The 18,880-nt window shown below is 33.3% G+C and overlaps 1 protein-coding gene across 3 annotated transcripts; it reads left to right on the top strand.

Moving 5' to 3' along the window:
• The first annotated feature begins 546 nt into the window (after window positions 1-546).
• Window positions 547-18,524, top strand: LOC110108885 (myosin ID heavy chain). 3 transcript variants are annotated; one of them, XR_002304514.2, is made up of 5 exons: window positions 547-876; window positions 1,317-1,635; window positions 7,365-7,438; window positions 15,750-15,808; window positions 18,199-18,524. XR_002304514.2 is itself a non-coding variant. In XM_020839721.2 (4 exons), exons 1-4 carry the CDS (start codon window positions 588-590, stop codon window positions 18,237-18,239), a joined length of 708 nt encoding a protein of 235 aa, XP_020695380.1. In that variant the 5' UTR covers window positions 547-587; the 3' UTR covers window positions 18,240-18,524. The 3 variants fall into 3 exon arrangements, 1 of the variants encoding a protein (XP_020695380.1); XR_003702390.1 differs by lacking the exon at window positions 7,365-7,438 and adding an exon at window positions 6,599-6,677; XM_020839721.2 differs by lacking the exon at window positions 7,365-7,438.
• The last annotated feature ends 356 nt before the right edge of the window (window positions 18,525-18,880 follow it).

Raw genomic sequence — 18,880 nt, 5'->3', positions numbered from 1 at the left:
TAAATTCTTCGCCTCCTCGACGACGTTCCTTGTTGTCGGATCCGAGGTCACGCCTTCTTCATCGTTCGTATGTTGGATTTGAAGTAACGAAGACGACGGGAGCTTGCTCATTACGAAGCTAGCCAATTTCATCCTTTGGCGCGCTTTTTCTGCCAATCCCATAAATCTGCCGAACTTTCGGATTTAGGCCTTCTCCAGCTGTTCGGCAAAAACGCGAATGGAGAGCCTCAGACGTGCCAACCGAACTCCCATTTTGCTGGCATTCAGTCGCTCACTGTTCACTTTCTCTATTTCTTTCACTCTACTGAACTCCATCTAAGAAAGGCGCGAAAGAAACGACGATGATTTTGAGGCAAAATGGAGTTCCACTAGAGATGAATCAAGACACTTTTTGATTTTGCTGTATTTTGCATTTTGCAGTGAAAAATGAGAGTTCCGGTTGGAGATGCCCTTAGTAAATCCGGGATTTACGGAAAAAGGCATAGAATTTAACTCGCCGTCAGATTTAAAAGTTCCCTAAATCTTATTTAGCAGGATTTAGCATAAATCCTGCATAAATACTGTATCCAAACAGCCCCTTCAGGTCGATGGATCGATTCGTGACTCGGAGGAGAGCGCAAGCAGATCAGCCTTCAGGAAACATCGACGACAGTCGGGAAGTCGTTGAGGAGCCGCCGGAAATAGTCGGAGTGGATTCGAATGGGAGCGCAGCAGGGGGAGAGTCATCACCGCCCCAACAAGCGAAAAAGACGGATAAACCTTTGCCCTTCATGGGGATGAAAGTGCGAAGGCGAGCTAACTTGCTTAGGGAGTGCAATGGGGATTACATTGACGTGCCATCCGATCCTTATCTTTCAAGGATACTAAGAAAACAAGGTATGGTGTGTATTGTCTCTTCTCCATTGTGTTTCGGTTTTCCTCAATATTAATAGGCAATTCATGCTGTTGCTGGTGTTAGGTATTCTAGCATTCCTAATCACGCAACGATCTCCATATAAGAGCTTCAGAACTCATTATTTGTTACTTATTTCATTGTAAAAAGCCCATAGGCTGCGCTAATGCCTACGTAGATGTTAGTTTACCATAGCATCGGCCTTAATTGGGATGGTAGTTTACCATATCACCTTGAATTTGCCTTTTTCTCTCATAAGCATGGTTTCCAGTTCCCAAGCTATAGATGGAAAGAGAACATCTTAGAAAAGTCTTGTCCAGGAGCTATTTTGTTGGTGCTTTTGGTGTTATATGAATTGGAAAGAAATGCTTTCGTTTTTCCCTTGATCCTTCCTCTGCCTGTAAACAAGTATCGGTTTTTGCAGGTGATGGAAAGGTTTTATTTGCTGACAAGGTTTTAAGATTCACCGGAACAGGGAAGATTAAACGCCGCATTTTATTAATAACAGACTTAGCTATCTACATCATTGACCCTGATTCTGATGTTCTGAAAAGACGGATAGCACTTGCAGCTGTTGATAAGTTATGCATGAGTGAGCTGAATGATGACTTTTTTGCTATTGTTATCCCAAGTGAGTATGATTGTCTTATGGCGAGCACCCGAAAAACAGAAATTGTTAACACGTTACTTGAAGCAACTAAGAGTAAATCAGAATATGAACTTGAGGTTTTTCGCTCGAACAGGTAAATATGTTTAGTAATCATGTTGCCTTGCATTTTTTTTTTCTGAGTATTGAACGTGCATTCATGTTTTTGCTTTAAGCTCTTAGTTGCTATAACACTTTTCTATTCAATGCGTGTTTCAGGGTTTGGAAGTTTCTTTTCCAACATAGGAAACTAGATTTTCTATTCAACTTCTATAGAAGTGTTAGATGATCTATTGAATGGTCATTATGGACTGCAATAGATTTTCATCATCTATGGCCTTAGCACAAAATTTTAATTTTCCTTGATACATTCCTTTTAATAACTATGTAAAGTGTTAATTCTAGTGTAGAGAAGTCCTAAGTAATCTCTGCCTGTGTTTTAGTTGGCTCCTTTACTTAAGATTTATGTTCCAGTAGGCAGTAGCCACCATTAGAGGTCTCCTTTTGCTCTTTTGTTTTACCTACTGAAACACTAGTTTCTATGAGGTTATTGTAAACAAATGTCATCCGCATACTTTCCGTAATGTATTTATTACCATTATCATCTTTGTTAATATAGTTATTGGAATGATCATAGTCAACTTTAACTTAAGTTCCCAACTACATGGGATCACCATTTACAGTACTCATACTTCTCACATTTTTTCTCTTCAACATCTAATGCTAACATTATGATGCGTCTTGGAAGCAAAAATAGTAAAATAGATAAGAAGAAAATGCATGAACACAAATATAGGGATTGATTTCTGATTTCTCCTTGAACAATAATAAAGATACAATTGAACTACTATTCGAGAGGTAGATTGATGTTAGACCGGTTCGATCAGTCCAGGAGGGATCGGTCCAGCTGGTCCTTATAGGACCATAAATTATATCCAACAGGCGGAAGTTCCGCATGCAGTTCCACCTGCAGTAAATACCGCCCCTTTGGGGTGAGGCCCGGGGGTATTTTTAAAAGGCATATGAGGGGGAAATTAGGTGGGAATTGTTTTATTTTGGGTATGCTTTAAGTAGTGTTTACCTAGGGTTTAGTTTTTTTTCATGTATTTTTGTTGTATTTAATTCATGAAAAACAATCTTCTTTACTCTTCATACGCATTGAGATCGGACTACATGATTTTAAAACGGTTAGTTGGGTTTAGCTGGTAGCCCTTTCTAGGGAGGGTTATAAATCCAGAGTTCGGACTGACTATGCCTCATGAGGTGTAGTTTGTAAGTTCCTTGCACTTCGTTTGACTTAAGTTTGAGACACTACCCCTCACTAGTCTTTACCTTAGTTCTAGGATTCAAGATTGTTGCCGACTTTCAGTCACGTAAGCTCTCACCTTCCGGACATTTCCTCCAACATGTGTTATTGGAATATAAGCCCAAACATTCTAAATGAAATTTGTCAACTTCAACAAAAATCGGATTAAAAAATGTAAAACCCAACATTGAATAGTTTGAGTACCTCTGAGTTTCCTCTTTAATCAAATATTGAATAGAAGAAAATCCCTACTAAAATTAAAATTGTGAATTTTGTTATTGAGTCCATAGTGAAATAATATTTTTGCCCTTTGAGATAATATATTATTTTTTATGCTGTGCTCTATTACAAAATATCTCAATCCATTGAGATGACAAAATTTCCTTAACAATTGTATATTTATCACAATAACTATTTTTGGTCTTTTACTAATTTCCTAGAATATTCTCTAGTATATCATTATTTGTTAGCCTAATAGATAAATAGTATCATGAAGCACAAACTTGAACATGCTCATGACATCTCATGAATAACATAACTGCCATATTTGGTAGTCCGTTCACAATAACAATTTTTGGTCATTATCATAACAAATCTTTTTAGTTCAACCAGAGCTACAAAACTCAAATACCATTAAACTTTATTAACACTTTAACGAATTGGAAATATTAGGGGTGTTAAAATAGGTATTCGGGAGTCTAACCCGGAATTAACATGGATCCAATTCAGCTGACTCGAACTCAACCCAATATTGTAAATGGATCAAAAACTCAGACCCGGACCTGACCGACCTACAGACCCGTGCCTGTGAGAGTGCGAGCACGAGCGTGAGATGTGTGATTGTGACTTGAACTAGTAAGGGCGTGGGTGCGAGTGGCATGGCAGGATCACACGAGAGTACTGGTGCGAGTGACCAAGCGGGCAAAGCCGCGGGTGCGGGTTTGTGTGAGCAATGTGGGGTGAGTAGTGAGTTGTGTCACATGAACACTGGGGTGCGGTTTGGCACGGGTCAATTCGAGTTGATCCCATATTATTGAGTTGAACCGAACCCAACCCAAAATTATAAACGGGTCCAAAAATAAGGCCCGAACCCAACCAGTTTCTTTATCGGGTTGACCTGAACCCGAATTTTTTAGGTCAAATGTTTGGGTCTTATCACTAATTGACACCCGCAAGAAACATTTTATAATATACCTTTACCATTTAAAATACACACAATAATAAATATTAAAGCATGCATTTGCTATTAACATTTTGGACTATCCCCAACTTTGATTAATCTAAAATATCCTTAAACTAATTAAAATAATGATTAATATTACATAATAAAACTCATAAAACCATCCTTTATAATTATTACCTCCATACCTTCTTATCAAACATGAATTTTAAGTTTATCATATATATTTGTAGGGGCAGAGCCAGGATTTTTTTCATGTGGGGGCACAAATTTTCTTGATTTTTAGAATCCTCCTATTCATCATGAACACGGAAGGCTAAACATTATGTAAAAAGAAACACACACAATCGACACTTACATTTAATGGTGTAGAAGCTTCAATCTAAAATTTATATGTAGATTCATGCTTGATTAGATAGAATTATTTATCAAGAGCAAAAAAATTCCACTATAATCTTTCTCATTTTATTTTTTTTATTAGTAGGAGAAAAATTTATTGTGTGATAGAAAAGTGCTACTCTAACTTAAGGTAAAATTCTATAAGATGGTGGTTAAACCTGCAATGCTTTATGGTGCAAAATGTTGGCCATTAAAAGAGAAGCATAAGATTAAGTTAAGTGTTGCAGAGATGAGGATACTCAGGTGGATGAGTGGCTTTACTCTTAGAGACAGGATACGAAAAGAGTATATATGTGAAAATGTTAGAGTAGCTCCAGTGGCACATAAGATTTTGATGTAAGCAAAAGATATAGGGAGCCTATATCTCCTGATCACAAAAGACACGATAGACTTCTATGGACGAAAATGTCTAAAGACGAGGAAAAAGACGAACAAACTCTTACATTTCAAATTAAACTAAACAAAAGAAAACTTATAGAGATAGACCTAAAAAGACTTGGTTAGAAAACTATTAGAAATAACATTTTTTTATTAGATCTAAATGAGAATTGAACTCTTAACATGACACAATGGAGAAAAAGGATTTATGTAGCCGATCCCACATAGTGTGATAAAGGCTTGATGTTGTTGTCGTTGATGTATTAGCAGGAGGAAAATTTATCTAGCAACTCATATGTATAGTTTTTTTGGTGGTGAATTGGTAGCCATTCTGACATAAGCATGTATAATGATTCACTTTTTAAGCATATATATATATATATATATATATATTCCCCAAAAGAATATATAATGCTGTATATGAAATACGAATCTATGCAGGCTATTAAACATATCTCTTTTTCTAGAGAGAGAGAGAGAATTCCAAAAAAAAATAATAATAAAAAAAGGTAAAGGCGTAAAGCTGTTTTTGAAATACGAATCCATGCAGTCTATTAAATTGATTTCTTTTTCTAGAGAGAGAGAGAGACCATGCTGAAAGAAGCGAGGGACTCCGCACTCCGGACTTCCAACGATGAGTGGATGACCACTACTGGGAACAGAAAAATAGAAGGAAGTGATAGAAGGAAGAAGTGTGGAACGACGTTGGCGGAAGGGCAGGTTTGAGCCTTTGAGGATGAGCGCAGAACGGAGGAAGAAGTGTGGAATGGTGGAAGACATAATGTCTTTTTTTCCCCTTAATTTAGGATTACCATAATTAGTTTTTTTTGGAAACCATAATTAATCTTAAATAAGTATTACTTAGGCGCTCAGTGGGGGCCCATGCCCCATGCTAAATCCGACCTGTATATTTGTGCTTAAAAACTCACAACTATAGGTCTTGGACAAAAAAGACTAGCCATTTCACTTGTATACAATGTTATCCTTATAAACATAAAGTTATTCTAGGCTTTAAAATCATAGAAGTACATCAAACCAGTATGCACGTATAGAAACTTTATACTGAGAAGGGTCTTAATTGAAACTTGTTCTCTAGTTTTTCTTCATGCATATCTATCTGAAAGTATATATTAATAAGGTATGAGGCTTGAGAAACTCAACGAGTGTTTCTTAATTTTTTTGAAGTCTATTTAAAAAGTGATTGCATATTAATTAGCAGACAGCAAAGCATTGCTATTTTTAAAAATGAATATCGTAAGGTCAATTCTTGAGGTCATACTTCAAAATAGAGTATATGGCAAAGAACAGAGAGAACTAATGACCAAATGCTTTTCAAATTGATACATTTCCACTCAAGGTTTAGCCATAACATAAACGAGTTTATCGTGTTAACTAAAAGTAAAAAGTTTGTCTACTCCATAAACATCAAATCCCTCAACTTTCAGTAAGGCTTGTCACTGGAGGTGTTAAATAGGTTGAGCTATCCAATTACCATTAGGCCAAACCTTCAAAAGTTTTAATAGGATGTACTTTATGGGTAAACTTGTTAGGGTTCTAAGTTGGTGCATTGGCTTATTAATAATAAGAATATTCCATGTAAAAATGAGCTACTTATTGAACACAAACCTTATCTTAATTTTTGTCTCTTTATGTTCATTGCCAAGGAAATTAGGCTTAGTAAACTACAAATAGAAGTTTGTCTGCTCTCTTAACTTTGGTTCATATGTATAGATGTTTACTATGTTGGATCAATCGATGATTAGTAGTTAACAATTGATTCTTTTCTCATTCTTGGAGGTCATCTTGTTACACGGAGAAGTAAGATGCAGACAATGGTGGCAAGATCAAGTGCTGAAGCTTAGTTTAGAGCTATGGTGTAAGGCATCTATGCAAACCTATAGCTTAAATCCCACTTAATGATCTCAAAACTAAGTTTGATGGATCTATGGAACTTTATTGTAATGATAATTTGACAATCAATATTTCTCACAATGTTCCAACATGATTGCACAAAATATATTGAGATTGACTGATATTTAATTAAGAAAAAAGCCATTCGATGGTTTTATCATCACTCCTTACATCCTCTCAAATATCAACTTGATGATGTCTTGATCAGAGCACTACCTATTTCAATATTTCAATTTATTACTTGCAATCTAGGAATGTTAAATATTTATTCTTCAAATTGAGGGGGACTATGGTAACCGGCCATAATGGCAATTGAAGTTTGCAACCCAGGTATATAGATTTTTATTTATGAAATTCACGGATGAGTGAAATCTAAGCTCTGTTGTAAATATAGTTTCCTTCCTCAGCTTTCCAAATCAAGTCTCAAGTTTGTACATTTGTATCTCTTTTCTCATGGTTTCCTCCTCACATATGTAATGGTTGAACTGTGGTTGGCTATACAAGAAGAAATAACAAGAGTATTTGATTCATCCATTCTCCATACTTTATTCCAATTTTGTTTTCTTGTTTCATTAAAACTTTTAAACCATGATTTGCCATGCTTCATGCCTTTGAGTCATTCAGTCTATTGATCCAATAAGATCTCTTTTAGGAAGACGAACTGGAGTTTTATGATGGGAGATCATCCCTTGGTATATTTGCACTCTTGGTCCTTCGTCCTCTAAGGTTTGTCTTTGATGAGTAACCCATGTTTGTTAGCAAATAGCACAATAATTTCTATTAAAATTCACTTAATCAAAAGTCAAAATTTAGTTTTATCAATATGCTTCATGGGAAGACATCTTATGTGCCCTCATCAAAATTTTATTTGAGAGAGCACTTTCTTTCACAGACCTAGATATTTGGTTTCTGGTGACTAATGAGAATCGACTTCTCTCTCCATCTCTATAGAATCATTTAGTATCTAAATAAGGCATCAAGTGTGTTTAAATAACATAGACTAAGCCCAGTCAAATGCTTTAACTAACTTTATTTTGTTGATATTGTACAAGTTTAAAGTTCATCTTTCTATATAAAACCATCCCTATGCTTTTGCAAGTTATCTAAGATGTGGTTAGGCCTAGGGTTTTCTAATGTTACTAATATGATGTAATGCATAAAATCATGCACACAAAATAAATAGTTTTTAATTTACCAACCAACCATTTAAATAAATATTCATCTATTTTGGTAAAAACTAGAAAAAAATAAAATCCACTAATACAATGATTTAATGACCGCCTAAATATAAATATAACATGGAAAATTAGGATCATTGAAACTACTAATTGATTGGGAAATCATATCACAATTTTTTTTTTTTGGATTGTACAAATTTTGAGCAAATCCATGTAGAACAACCATGAACTATAATTAAAGAATACTAAAAAACAAAGGATTGAAATCACTGAAATTATAATGCAGGCTTCAGGCTAATACAAGGTGATGATCTGTACTAGAATTTAGTAGTCGCCACTTGCACTGCACTAGAAAGATTTGCATCCAAATGGAAATCAAGCAATAAGAGAAAGTAAAGGTGCTCCAGGTAATCATTATTTTTATTGACTGTTTACACTTGCCTTAGGTTCTTATATATTTAGAATCTTAAATTTTTCTTCAAATAACAAATAAAATATTCAAATAAAGGTAGCAATCACAATCCAACCAAAATCCTTTCACCAAAGAGACATGCAAATAAGTCCACAAATAGTAGGCAATAAAGTTTTGTAAAAACTAGCCACAAAAATTATAGCTGGGATTGTACATATAAAGGGACAGAACACAGCCTCATGAGAGCTCATTAGGATAAACTTGTGTAGAAGAGATGACTTAAGCACTTGGTTGCCAACGAATAGGTCAAGGAAAGGTGAACCAAGCCAATAATTAGATCAAAACAGTAGCCCAAATGACCAAATCATCATAATCATTAGAGAACATAACTTGTTCTCAATAGAGATTATTATTATAACATATTCTTATGAACAATATAGAAATCTAATCGGAGCTAAAATCTATCTATAAAATAAGCAATGCTCAATTTATCAATCCACTCATCTTATGCACATGTTTTGTGCTTTTGGTGTGTATAAACTTTTGATGTTTGCATCAAATAAACTTGACTTGAAATAATTTAGCTCTGATGAATTGATCAATTGATTGTCGTTAAGCAAATATGTGTATGAATGATGCGATTTTTGTAGAATAATTCAAGAATAATCACATGTAGGCCTATTACATCAATGTATAAGATACCTCTAGCATCAATTATCAATAGTGGGATTTATATAGGGATGTGCATTATTTGGATACAATTAAATATTAAATCACACTCATCTTAATTAGTTAGTCTGGTTCAGTTGTTAAAGTATCAATTTGATTATTGGTTGTAATTTTGACTTTAAATTTTGATCATCGGTTCAATTTTTTGTTTTTATAAAACTGATCAAACAAAAAATTAAATTATATTAATTTCTTCAAATATTAAATAAAAAGTTCATGAGCTTTAAATAAACAAGTGTCAGAAAGATTATTACTAATATTATTTAATCCACATGCTGAAATTATAAATTTTGGTAAAAATCAATTGTTGCTTTTCCCAATACATGTTATTTAAGTTAAATATAACTTGGAGCACTATTAAAATTATTTTTATTCTGGTTCATCAAAAATTGAATTCATCAAAAATTGAATTGAACTAGCCAAACCAATGCTTGGTTTGATTTAGTTTTGTTTAGAAAATAGTCCGTCGGTTTGATTTTTTGAATTTTACAACCGAAATCAATTAGCTTAGCTAAGTAAACCAAACTATCTAGATAGACCAAAATGTAGACCTCTATATTTAAACATACTATTATTTTATCAAATAATTTAAATTCTACATCTATTAATTATATCAATAGTAGATTTATAATAGTTATAATCAATAATTTGTGCTGTGTTAATATCTTAATGCAAATTATGTGTCTGAAGATGGTTGTGGAAATTCACCAAGCTTGGACTTAATAGAAAGTTCTGTAAGATCTATAAGTTTTGTTTATTAAAAACTTAGAACTATTTCAAATGGAGCATATCTGTAGACTTTTTGACCATGAATTTAATGCAAGTTTAGCTGTAGGTAGTATGTTTATCCATTAGTTTGTGGGTGATAAATAGTTGAAAATTTTAATTTAGTTCCCATCTTTTTTCATAGAGTTTTTCAAAAATAATTTATGAATTTTACATCTTTGTTAGATATAATGAGTTTAGGTTAGCCATTCAAGTTAGTCATATAATTAAAATATCATTTTCTATGTTAGACAGATTAATAATTTTATTATATGGAATGAAATGAGTTTTTATAGAAAAATGATCCATCATAACAAAGATGGAGTCATGTTTCCTAAAAGTGCATGGTAATTCTAACACAAAGTTCATACTAGCATCTTCTCATGACTTTTTAAGGAATGAACAATGATTTGCATTAGCCAATGATGTTTCTTTTCTCTTCAGTCATTTGAAAAGTTATACTCTGTGAAATAACTCAGGCTATATCTTCATTAATTTTGGCCATTAATATCTTTTTCTGTCATTATTGCATCTTTACCTGATCAAAATATCACGCTACATCACCAACTTGCAATTCTTGGATAGAAAAATTCTTAAAGATGAATTTGGAATGCATAGATGAGTCCTTTTAAAAATAATCATTCGTAATCATAAAGTCATTAAGCATGGATGAATCATTATCTAAGTCTTGATATATTTCATTGAAGTTTTCAGAAGTGTGTCGCATATTCTTCTTTAATATTATCAAAACCTTTCACTTTAGCATTCATTGTATGTAAAACATAGCAACTCAACTCCATGCATCAACGGGCTTGCTTTCAACCCTAGCAAACTATTTTAATACAATAGTGTATCATCTTTATTAGATTTAAACGAGAATTTGGCTTTTAATAGGACACAATGGAGAAAAAGGATTCATGTAGCCGACCCCACGTAGTGGGATAAAGGCTTGATGTTGTTGTTGTTGTTGTTGTAGTGTATCATCTTATAAAACCATTTCTCATGCATGTATCCTTTTTTTTGGTAAATCAAATATTTTAATTTTTGATGATTAAAATATAAGATAAACCCTTTAGGCAGTATGTAATATATCCAGTATAAAATTGCTAACATAAGTGCATAAAATATCTTGAATATATTTTCTGTCTCGTTCATTTTCTTGCTAAAGTAAACAATTGAATGTGTTCATTGACTTAAACCTCACCAAATATCTAAGGTTGATAATGACCAGATTTTGTGTATTTCCATTATCGACTCAAAATCGGATAAACTAGAAATAGGCTAGCTTACATGTCTCAAGCTGATTTTGTTTTGAGATGACTTGGCTCGAATTTAATCGCTTGCAACTTTGACCAAGCTGAACTTGCAATTATTTTTTAATAGTTTATTTTATATAAATTAATACATATTTATGATATTTATATTTGAATATACACATATCGACATGTTAAAAATATACATAATATTTATATTTAGGCTGATCTTTAGCCGCTACATCTAAAATCAATCCTAGTTGAAATTGACTCTAAAATCAATCCTAGTTGAAATTGACTCTAAAATCATATCGAACCAAAACTTTTCTAAAATCAATCAGATCGTTGGGCTTAATTTGAACTCGATCCAAAAAAAAAAAAAAAAACCAATTATTGATCTTCAAGCTAAAATTTCAACCCTTCCAATATCTACTCCTAACACATGACAAGAAACCTCAAAATTAAAATTAGGTAGTTTAAACACATGTTTATAAGCCTCTGCTTAATATATCCTTAAAGATATGATCATTAAAATTTGACTTTTGACCATTTAAATTCTTCTTTCTTATAAGAATTCTTAATTTATGTAATTATAATAAGAAATAATTTGTCAAGGGAAAAATGGATTTCATGCCCTATCTAATATTGAAAGGTCCCTTAATTATAATAAGGAAATGAATACGATGTCAGTAGGGACACCAAACTAAATATATTTTGCTCGTTATAAATAAGAAACTTTGCTTAACAAAACATAATGCTAACACTCCGTCTCAAGATAGTGGTGAGACTTGTAATGCTTTATGCCGCAGGATGTTGGCCATTAAAAGAGAAGCATAAAATTAAGTTAAGTGAGATGAGGATGCTTAGGTGGCTGAGTGGCTTCACTCTTAGAGACAGATTGCAAAATGAGTATATACATGAAAAGTTTGGAGTAGCTTCGTGACTGATAAGATTAAAGAGAATCTCCTTAGATGATTTGGACACATAAAACATTTGCCTTCTGATGACTTGATTAGGGGAATAGATGTATCAGATTTGACCAATGTTAAGACAGAGGTACACCTAAAAAGATTTGGTTTGAGAAGATTGAAATGACATTTTTTTATTAGATTTAAATGATAATTTGACTCTTAATTGGATACAATGGAGAGGAAGGATTCATGTAGCCAACCCCACATAGTGTGATAAAGGCTTGATGTTGTCGTTGTTTTTGTACTATAGTGTACTATACTATTTAACATATTAAAGTGTAACCAAAACTTTGGTAAATGTTCCTTTTAGTTGTTTTGAGGTGGAAGTATGAGGAATAATGATTTTTTGGGATAACATTGCATTCCAAATGAAATAAAAGTCAAGTTTAATGTGTTTGATTCTTTCATAGAATATGGCATTATAGATAATGTATATAATAACAAGATTGTTATAGTTAAAGACAATGGGCTGTGTTGTAAAATCATTTCTCATGTAGTATCATGGCTTTATATCTTATCTCAATCAATGCTTGATTTGGTCAACACTATTTCTTTTTAACCTTCCATGTGACCAAATTACTTCAAGCAAATATGTAGTACCAGATATTGATGTCCTATCATCAATTAATCCAATGTAGTCAATATCAAGAAAACTTCCCATTGGGTGCCCATTCTTGGTGTAGAATTTTCCTTGGAGACCTTTTTGGATACACCTTAGGATATAAAAATATTCCAATATTTCTATTTGGGAGTGCCTGCATTCACTGACAATTCCTAAACAAAGGAGATATTAGGCTTATGCCAGTAAGATAGATCAATTTATTAGCAAACTTACGATAAAAATTTCTTCTTCATTAGCAATATTTTTGAGTGTCTGTGGGAGTATCGATATGTCTATCACTTGTACGATCAATCTCTTTTATATGATTTGTGTCATTTGTTTAAGACATACTTTTGTTGCAAACAAATTCAATTTAAGAAGGTATTTCGGATGCCCCAAAACTTTGGCTAGAAAGTTTTTTTTTAATATTGTTTCACTTCACAAACCCTTTTTTTATCACTCGCAATAAGTAGCATGTCATCTATATAACTTGCTAAGATAATGAAAACAGGTAAATTATGTCTAAAAAAGGGTGGATTGTTGTAATTGTTTTAATAGGTTTACCATTGATAGAATGAGATGCTACAAAACCTCACTCAATCATCTTGGATGATAGCAGGCTGTGTTCGTTATTGAACTGGCCAGCAGACATCTTTTGGAATACATAAGATATTCTTTGTATAAAACTAAACGGTTCAACATGAATAAATTTCGCTTCTCCATTACTTATGGTCGCCCTTCCCGGTCCAATACTTTGAACGCTGAGGGTGTTTCAGTCTCCTACTCATCCAACTTTTTTTGTTTTTAAGTATGTTTCTATAAAATATTTTGATTTGTATTATAAATATAAATATAAATTATTTTTTTGTACATGTAAACGTGAGGAACATGTCAGTTGTAGGTGTATACATGCCGTTTGCATGAATCTTTGTGTGGTCGCAATGGTGTGCCTGCATTTGTAGATAAATAAAAATTTTACATATCAAGTAATATTTTATGTATGTACAAGTCCATGCATAAGCATACGAAGGCAATATTTGTCATATCTGAAGTCAATTCATAATCATTTGAAGGCAATAATTGTCATATATCATGTTACGGGTATCCTGAATTTCCCAGATTTTGCTATATTCTTATTTCGTGATATGTGATATCATTTAATGTTGTATCCCTAATCATGTTCGTGTTTCGTAGTCCACTTTTTTGAAATAGATGGCATGAATGTTCAACTTATCTCATGTATTATTTGCGTCTCCTTAATAAGCTATTTTTGATGTATGGAGACATCAAAGAAAATATAGCTCCTAAGAGTAAGAACATCAATTAAAGTAAAAACTATTAAATTCCAAAAATATATTCCATCTTCTTCTTCCTTACAGTTGTTATACTTTCAAGCTAGTAAGAGAAATCTTTGGAAGATTTTAGAAATATGTAATAAATTAAATCTACTATAAGGAATACTATAACTAAAATACTTCGCATCATTCTCCTGTTGTCTGAAAGAATTAGCGTGCGGGAGCAGGGCTGATGGCTTTGAAGGTGGGCCACGAGAGGAAGTAGGGCTCTGGTTGGACTCGCGCGTGAGACGGGAGTGAAGTCGCGGGGGTCGAGTGGACATGATGGAGCGGAGGTTGGGGCGTGAGTGGAATCAAAATCGGGTTACGTGGGCGTGGGCTTGTGCGGAAAAGCAAAGGCGGGGCCGCGGTCATGTAAGGATGTGCTGAAGGCGCGGGATTGGGATGGTTGCGGGAGCGATGCGATTGTGTTGAGGGTGTCTGCAAACAGGGACATGGGCGGCAAAGGCGATGGTGGGTCGCGTGGGTGGTGTTGTGTGCTGAGACGGTCCACGGGTTGGCCGTGGATGTGGGAAGATGTCCGATTGTATGGTTTCCATCAGGGATAGTAGAATAACTAGTATGGTTACTGGAATCTACTTCCTTCATCCAAGGTCTCACATAATCGCTTTTTTGTCTTTGATACCAACTGATGTAGGGAGACATTAAAGAAAACACAACTTATAAGAGCAAGAATTTCAGGAATAGTAAAAACTGTTAAATTCCAAAAATATATTCTATCTTCTTTTTCCTTACAATTGTTATACTTATAAGCTAGTAAAAGAAATCTCTAGAAGGTTCTAGAAATATGTAACAAACTAAATCTACTATTCCTAAGGAATACTATAACTAAATTGCTCCATATCACTTTTGTTAACTCGTGAAAGCATTTTTTTTGTTCTGATAGAATTTTTACATATTTATGGGAATTTAGTTTCTTTTATGAAAAAAATATAATGTATAAAGATCGAACTCATTTGATGATAAGATTGTAATATATATTAAATATAAATTAGTGGAACACCAAATAAAGTTAGTTGAAATAAACAATTCAGAAGGAAAAACATGACAATACGACATAAATAAATTTAATAAATATCATTTTAACATGGTTAGAAGTTGTTAACAAGTATGTGTAAAATGGAATTAGCATCTTATTTATAGCATTCTAGGAAAAATGAATTTAGGAGGGTTCTTTGCTGAGGTTGCGAGGAGGCTAATAATGAAAATGATGAACTCAGTTGGATAACTACTAATATGTATATGATGGAGGTTCCTAGCATTTATTAGCATATCGATTAATCTGTAACCTAAAAATCTAATTCTCCTTTAACATTTATTTGTACAGATTTTCACAAAATTACGTGTTCTATTTTAGCTTATACTTTCATTACGCTAACTGTAGTATTCTAAGCATATTGCTTGTCTGTACTTGTGTAGCAACAAAGACAAGTTTTGTAATGGCTTGGTTTCCTAATCTGATATTGGGCACGTGACCCTGTAGCAGATGTGATGCGTTCTTTTTTATTGGTATTATTAATTTGTTAAATTATGTAGGAGAAAAGTGAAAACAATGCACACTGTTTGCATTTGGTTTAAGGCATTGCCCAATTAATTCTTTAGATTTGTTTTATAACCTGGAGTTTTTTTTTTTTCTGGAAAAATACTTCCTTTTGGCTAGAATCTATGTGAACCCTATGAAATAATAAATAAAGCAAAAATATCAGTCTTTAGAGGAATATTGCATGGAAATGATTATGCTTAAAATGTAACTATTTCTTTGTAAACATGCAGGTTTGAGTACAATGCTGCTGCGGACACGGTAAAAGAAGCGGAGTTCGAGGAAGTAGATGGTAAGTGACACTTGATCGTTATTTATACTTGTGTTACTTGTGTGACAGTCGAGTATTTTTTGCAAGCCAATGCGAAGTTATGCTTTCATTTCGTTTGAATTAGCTTTTATTAAGAATCGTACTTATCTTTTAGCGGAATCTTAACAAATATGTACCGAGCACTCTAAAAAAATGATCATCATTATAAAGGTAAATTTCACATAGGACCACATGCAAGTTGATATGCTTTGCTTTATTCTGCAATTAGGTCCCTGTAGCAGTAAATGACCTTGATTAGTCTCTTATGAACTTGTTAGGCCGATTTAGCCTGAACCCGCCCAGTTGGCTCAATGGCCGGCTCTTGTTTACAGGAGGCGGACAAGAGCCGCCTCCTTTTAGTGTTGCCGCCCAAGCTAGTGTGCCCCACTAGGAGAAAATTGAAGAAAAAGAGGTAGGTGGCTAGGCATGAGAGGGAAAATTTGAATTAAAGAGTTTGAATTAGGGAATTAATGTATTTTTTAAGAGAATTAATGCATTAATAGTATGAAGTTGTTTAGGATTAGGGCATGCTTGATTATTGTATTCTCTTGGAGTTTCTTCTTGGTGTTTTGGGCTTTAGAATTCATCAAAAGATTGGGAGAGAACGATGCTCCTCTCGAATTGAGGATCAATTGTATCTTTGCTTTGTTTTATTCCGTTGATTTGATTCCTATAATAAAACCTACTGTTTTCGATTGTTTTCATTGAAATTGTTGAGTTTTCCCCGTTGTTTTTACCAATCTTGTTAGGACTTATTTGAGATCTTCAAGTATTTCCTATTAGAACTATGCTTATCAACAAGGAAAGTTGTGAACAAGAATTGAGAAGGTTTATCCACAAGATGGTTCTTGTTAAGAGTTAAAAGTGCACAATTGACTATTGAGGTATGTTTCATCCATGAGATTAGGCGTAAGCTCAAGATTTTTTGACTCGTAAGCCTTATAATCCAAAAAATACTTTTAAAGTTAAAATGAAGTTTAGAACGAATATATTTGCATCATAACTAATTAATATATTACAAGAATGATATATTAACATTCTAATATAGTAAGAAGTAATAGATTTATGTTTATATCGAGTAACAAATTATATAAGAGACAAAATATCAAGCAACAAACTGTGCAAATTATGAGTGTAACACAAACATTAGGTTAAAGTAACATAAAATATCAAAATTCAAATAAAAGTAGCATAATATCTCAAATCGATCAGATAATGACTAAGTTGAGCACAATAAGTTTCTCTCCTTAATTTAAACTATCGAATATTGAACTTCCAATGATCAAATTAACAATATAACAAGTAATGAAAAGTCCTCGACATGCTTAATAACAACCTAACTCCCACTAAAACATAAAGACACACTAATAACCTGCACAAAAATATAAAGACTCACTAATAAGAAATATAACCTAATAACAACCTAACTCCCTCTAAATATCCTTTACATTATTTATTCCCCATCACAAATCATCGGGCAATTATAGGGTGCTCAAAGGTTCTTGCTTAGACTTTCATTACAGTATTAATTCGAGGGAGAAGAGGATGGGCCAAACTCAAGGGTTTCACATTCTTGTTTTTTATCATACCCAAACTTTTCTCTAGTGACTTATTTATAGCCTACACGTAAACATAAAAACTCACGAATAACCTAATAACAACCTAACAACCTAACACCCACTAAATATGCATTACATTATTTATTCCCCATCACAAATCATTGGGGCTTTACTATGGGTTTATGTTAAGGCTTTGAATATGAGTGGGGACAACACAAAAACCTTATTAGAACTATCCCTCATCATAAGCACAATTAATCAATATGTATTATAGAATAGTTCAATGTGTATATATTTATTAGTGTGGATGACTGAACATTAAGAGGTTTGGGCAATTATAGGAAGCTCAAAACTCCTAGTATTAGAGCGAGAAGAGGATCGGCCAAACGCAAGGGAGTTTTCACATTCTTAATTTTCTTCATGCCCTAGCTTTTCTTAAGGGGCTTATTTATAGCCTAGGGCAATTGTAGGATGCCCAAAGCTTTTGGTATTAGAGGGAGAAATGGATGTTCCAAAACTCGAGGTTTTCGCATTCTTGCTTTTCATCATGCCCTAATTTTTCTTAAGGGACTTATTTCTAACCTACAAGAAAACATAAAGATTTACTAATAACCTAAAAACCACCTAACACACACTAAATATCCCTTAACATTATTTATTGCCCATCACAAAACATTAGGGCTTTATTGTGAGCTTCTCTTAAGGCTTTGAATATGAGTGGGCAGAACATGAAAACCTGCTTAGAATTACTCTTCCTCGCTAGTTTTTTCGAAGCCATCTCATTTTCTTCTACTTTGGTCTTTTTTCGGTCAGGAAACGTCAGGACAAAGTTTACGAGGAAAGAAAACCATTGATGTTGGGCATGCTTGCTTTCTTCTTGCTCTGCTTGAAGGTATTCCAGACTGGAACGGCCATTAATTCTTCTTACAAGTTGTAGCATGAGCAATTTTGCATGGACTTATATAACTCGTTAATGTCCTATCTCTGTACGTATGAAAAGTTTTTTTTTTTTTTACTGATTTTCTTACGTTTTGTGGAATGCTGAATATCAGAGTTGGGAGCTTTTGTAGTTCTTCTTCGACTTATTAACATATAAATTGCATTTTTATTTTATAAAATTGGCTACGGAATTTTTTTCAGAGGCTTCAAAGTATTTTTGAGCTCTTAATGTTGGAATAAACTTTCAAGTTGCAGCTAAGGAAACTTCTACCCTTCTACAAGAGCCTTTGACCCTTAAATTAGAGTTCTTCCGTATTTGTGAAAAGAATGATGAGAGAGAGAGCGCTTAAAGTCTACATATTTTATAAGAATGTGATTAATTTAGTTTCAAAATATCATGTTGTTATAATTAGTAACTTAATTATACAAAATTAATTTTGTTGTGTCAGAAATTTGCAACGGTAGAGAGAGATAGAGTTTAATGTTTTAGCTTCATACAAAATTCAACAAATATACAGATGAGAGTGGTGTAGTGATTATAAAAGGCACTAGATTT

Source organism: Dendrobium catenatum, unplaced genomic scaffold (assembly GCF_001605985.2).
Source record: "Dendrobium catenatum unplaced genomic scaffold, ASM160598v2 fragScaff_scaffold_1297, whole genome shotgun sequence".
Taxonomy (NCBI): Eukaryota; Viridiplantae; Streptophyta; class Magnoliopsida; order Asparagales; family Orchidaceae; genus Dendrobium; species Dendrobium catenatum.
This window is presented reverse-complemented; position numbering and strand designations above follow the sequence as displayed.

Excerpts from the sequence above, each read along its gene's own strand:
- LOC110108885 (XM_020839721.2), top strand. The coding sequence starts at position 588 with ATGGATCGATTCGTGACTCGGAGGAGAGCGCAAGCAGATCAGCCTTCA. Across the intron at positions 877-1,316 it reads AAGGATACTAAGAAAACAAG|GTGATGGAAAGGTTTTATTT; the intron begins GTATGGTGTGTA and ends CGGTTTTTGCAG. Across the intron at positions 15,809-18,198 it reads GGAGTTCGAGGAAGTAGATG|GAAACGTCAGGACAAAGTTT; the intron begins GTAAGTGACACT and ends TTTTTCGGTCAG.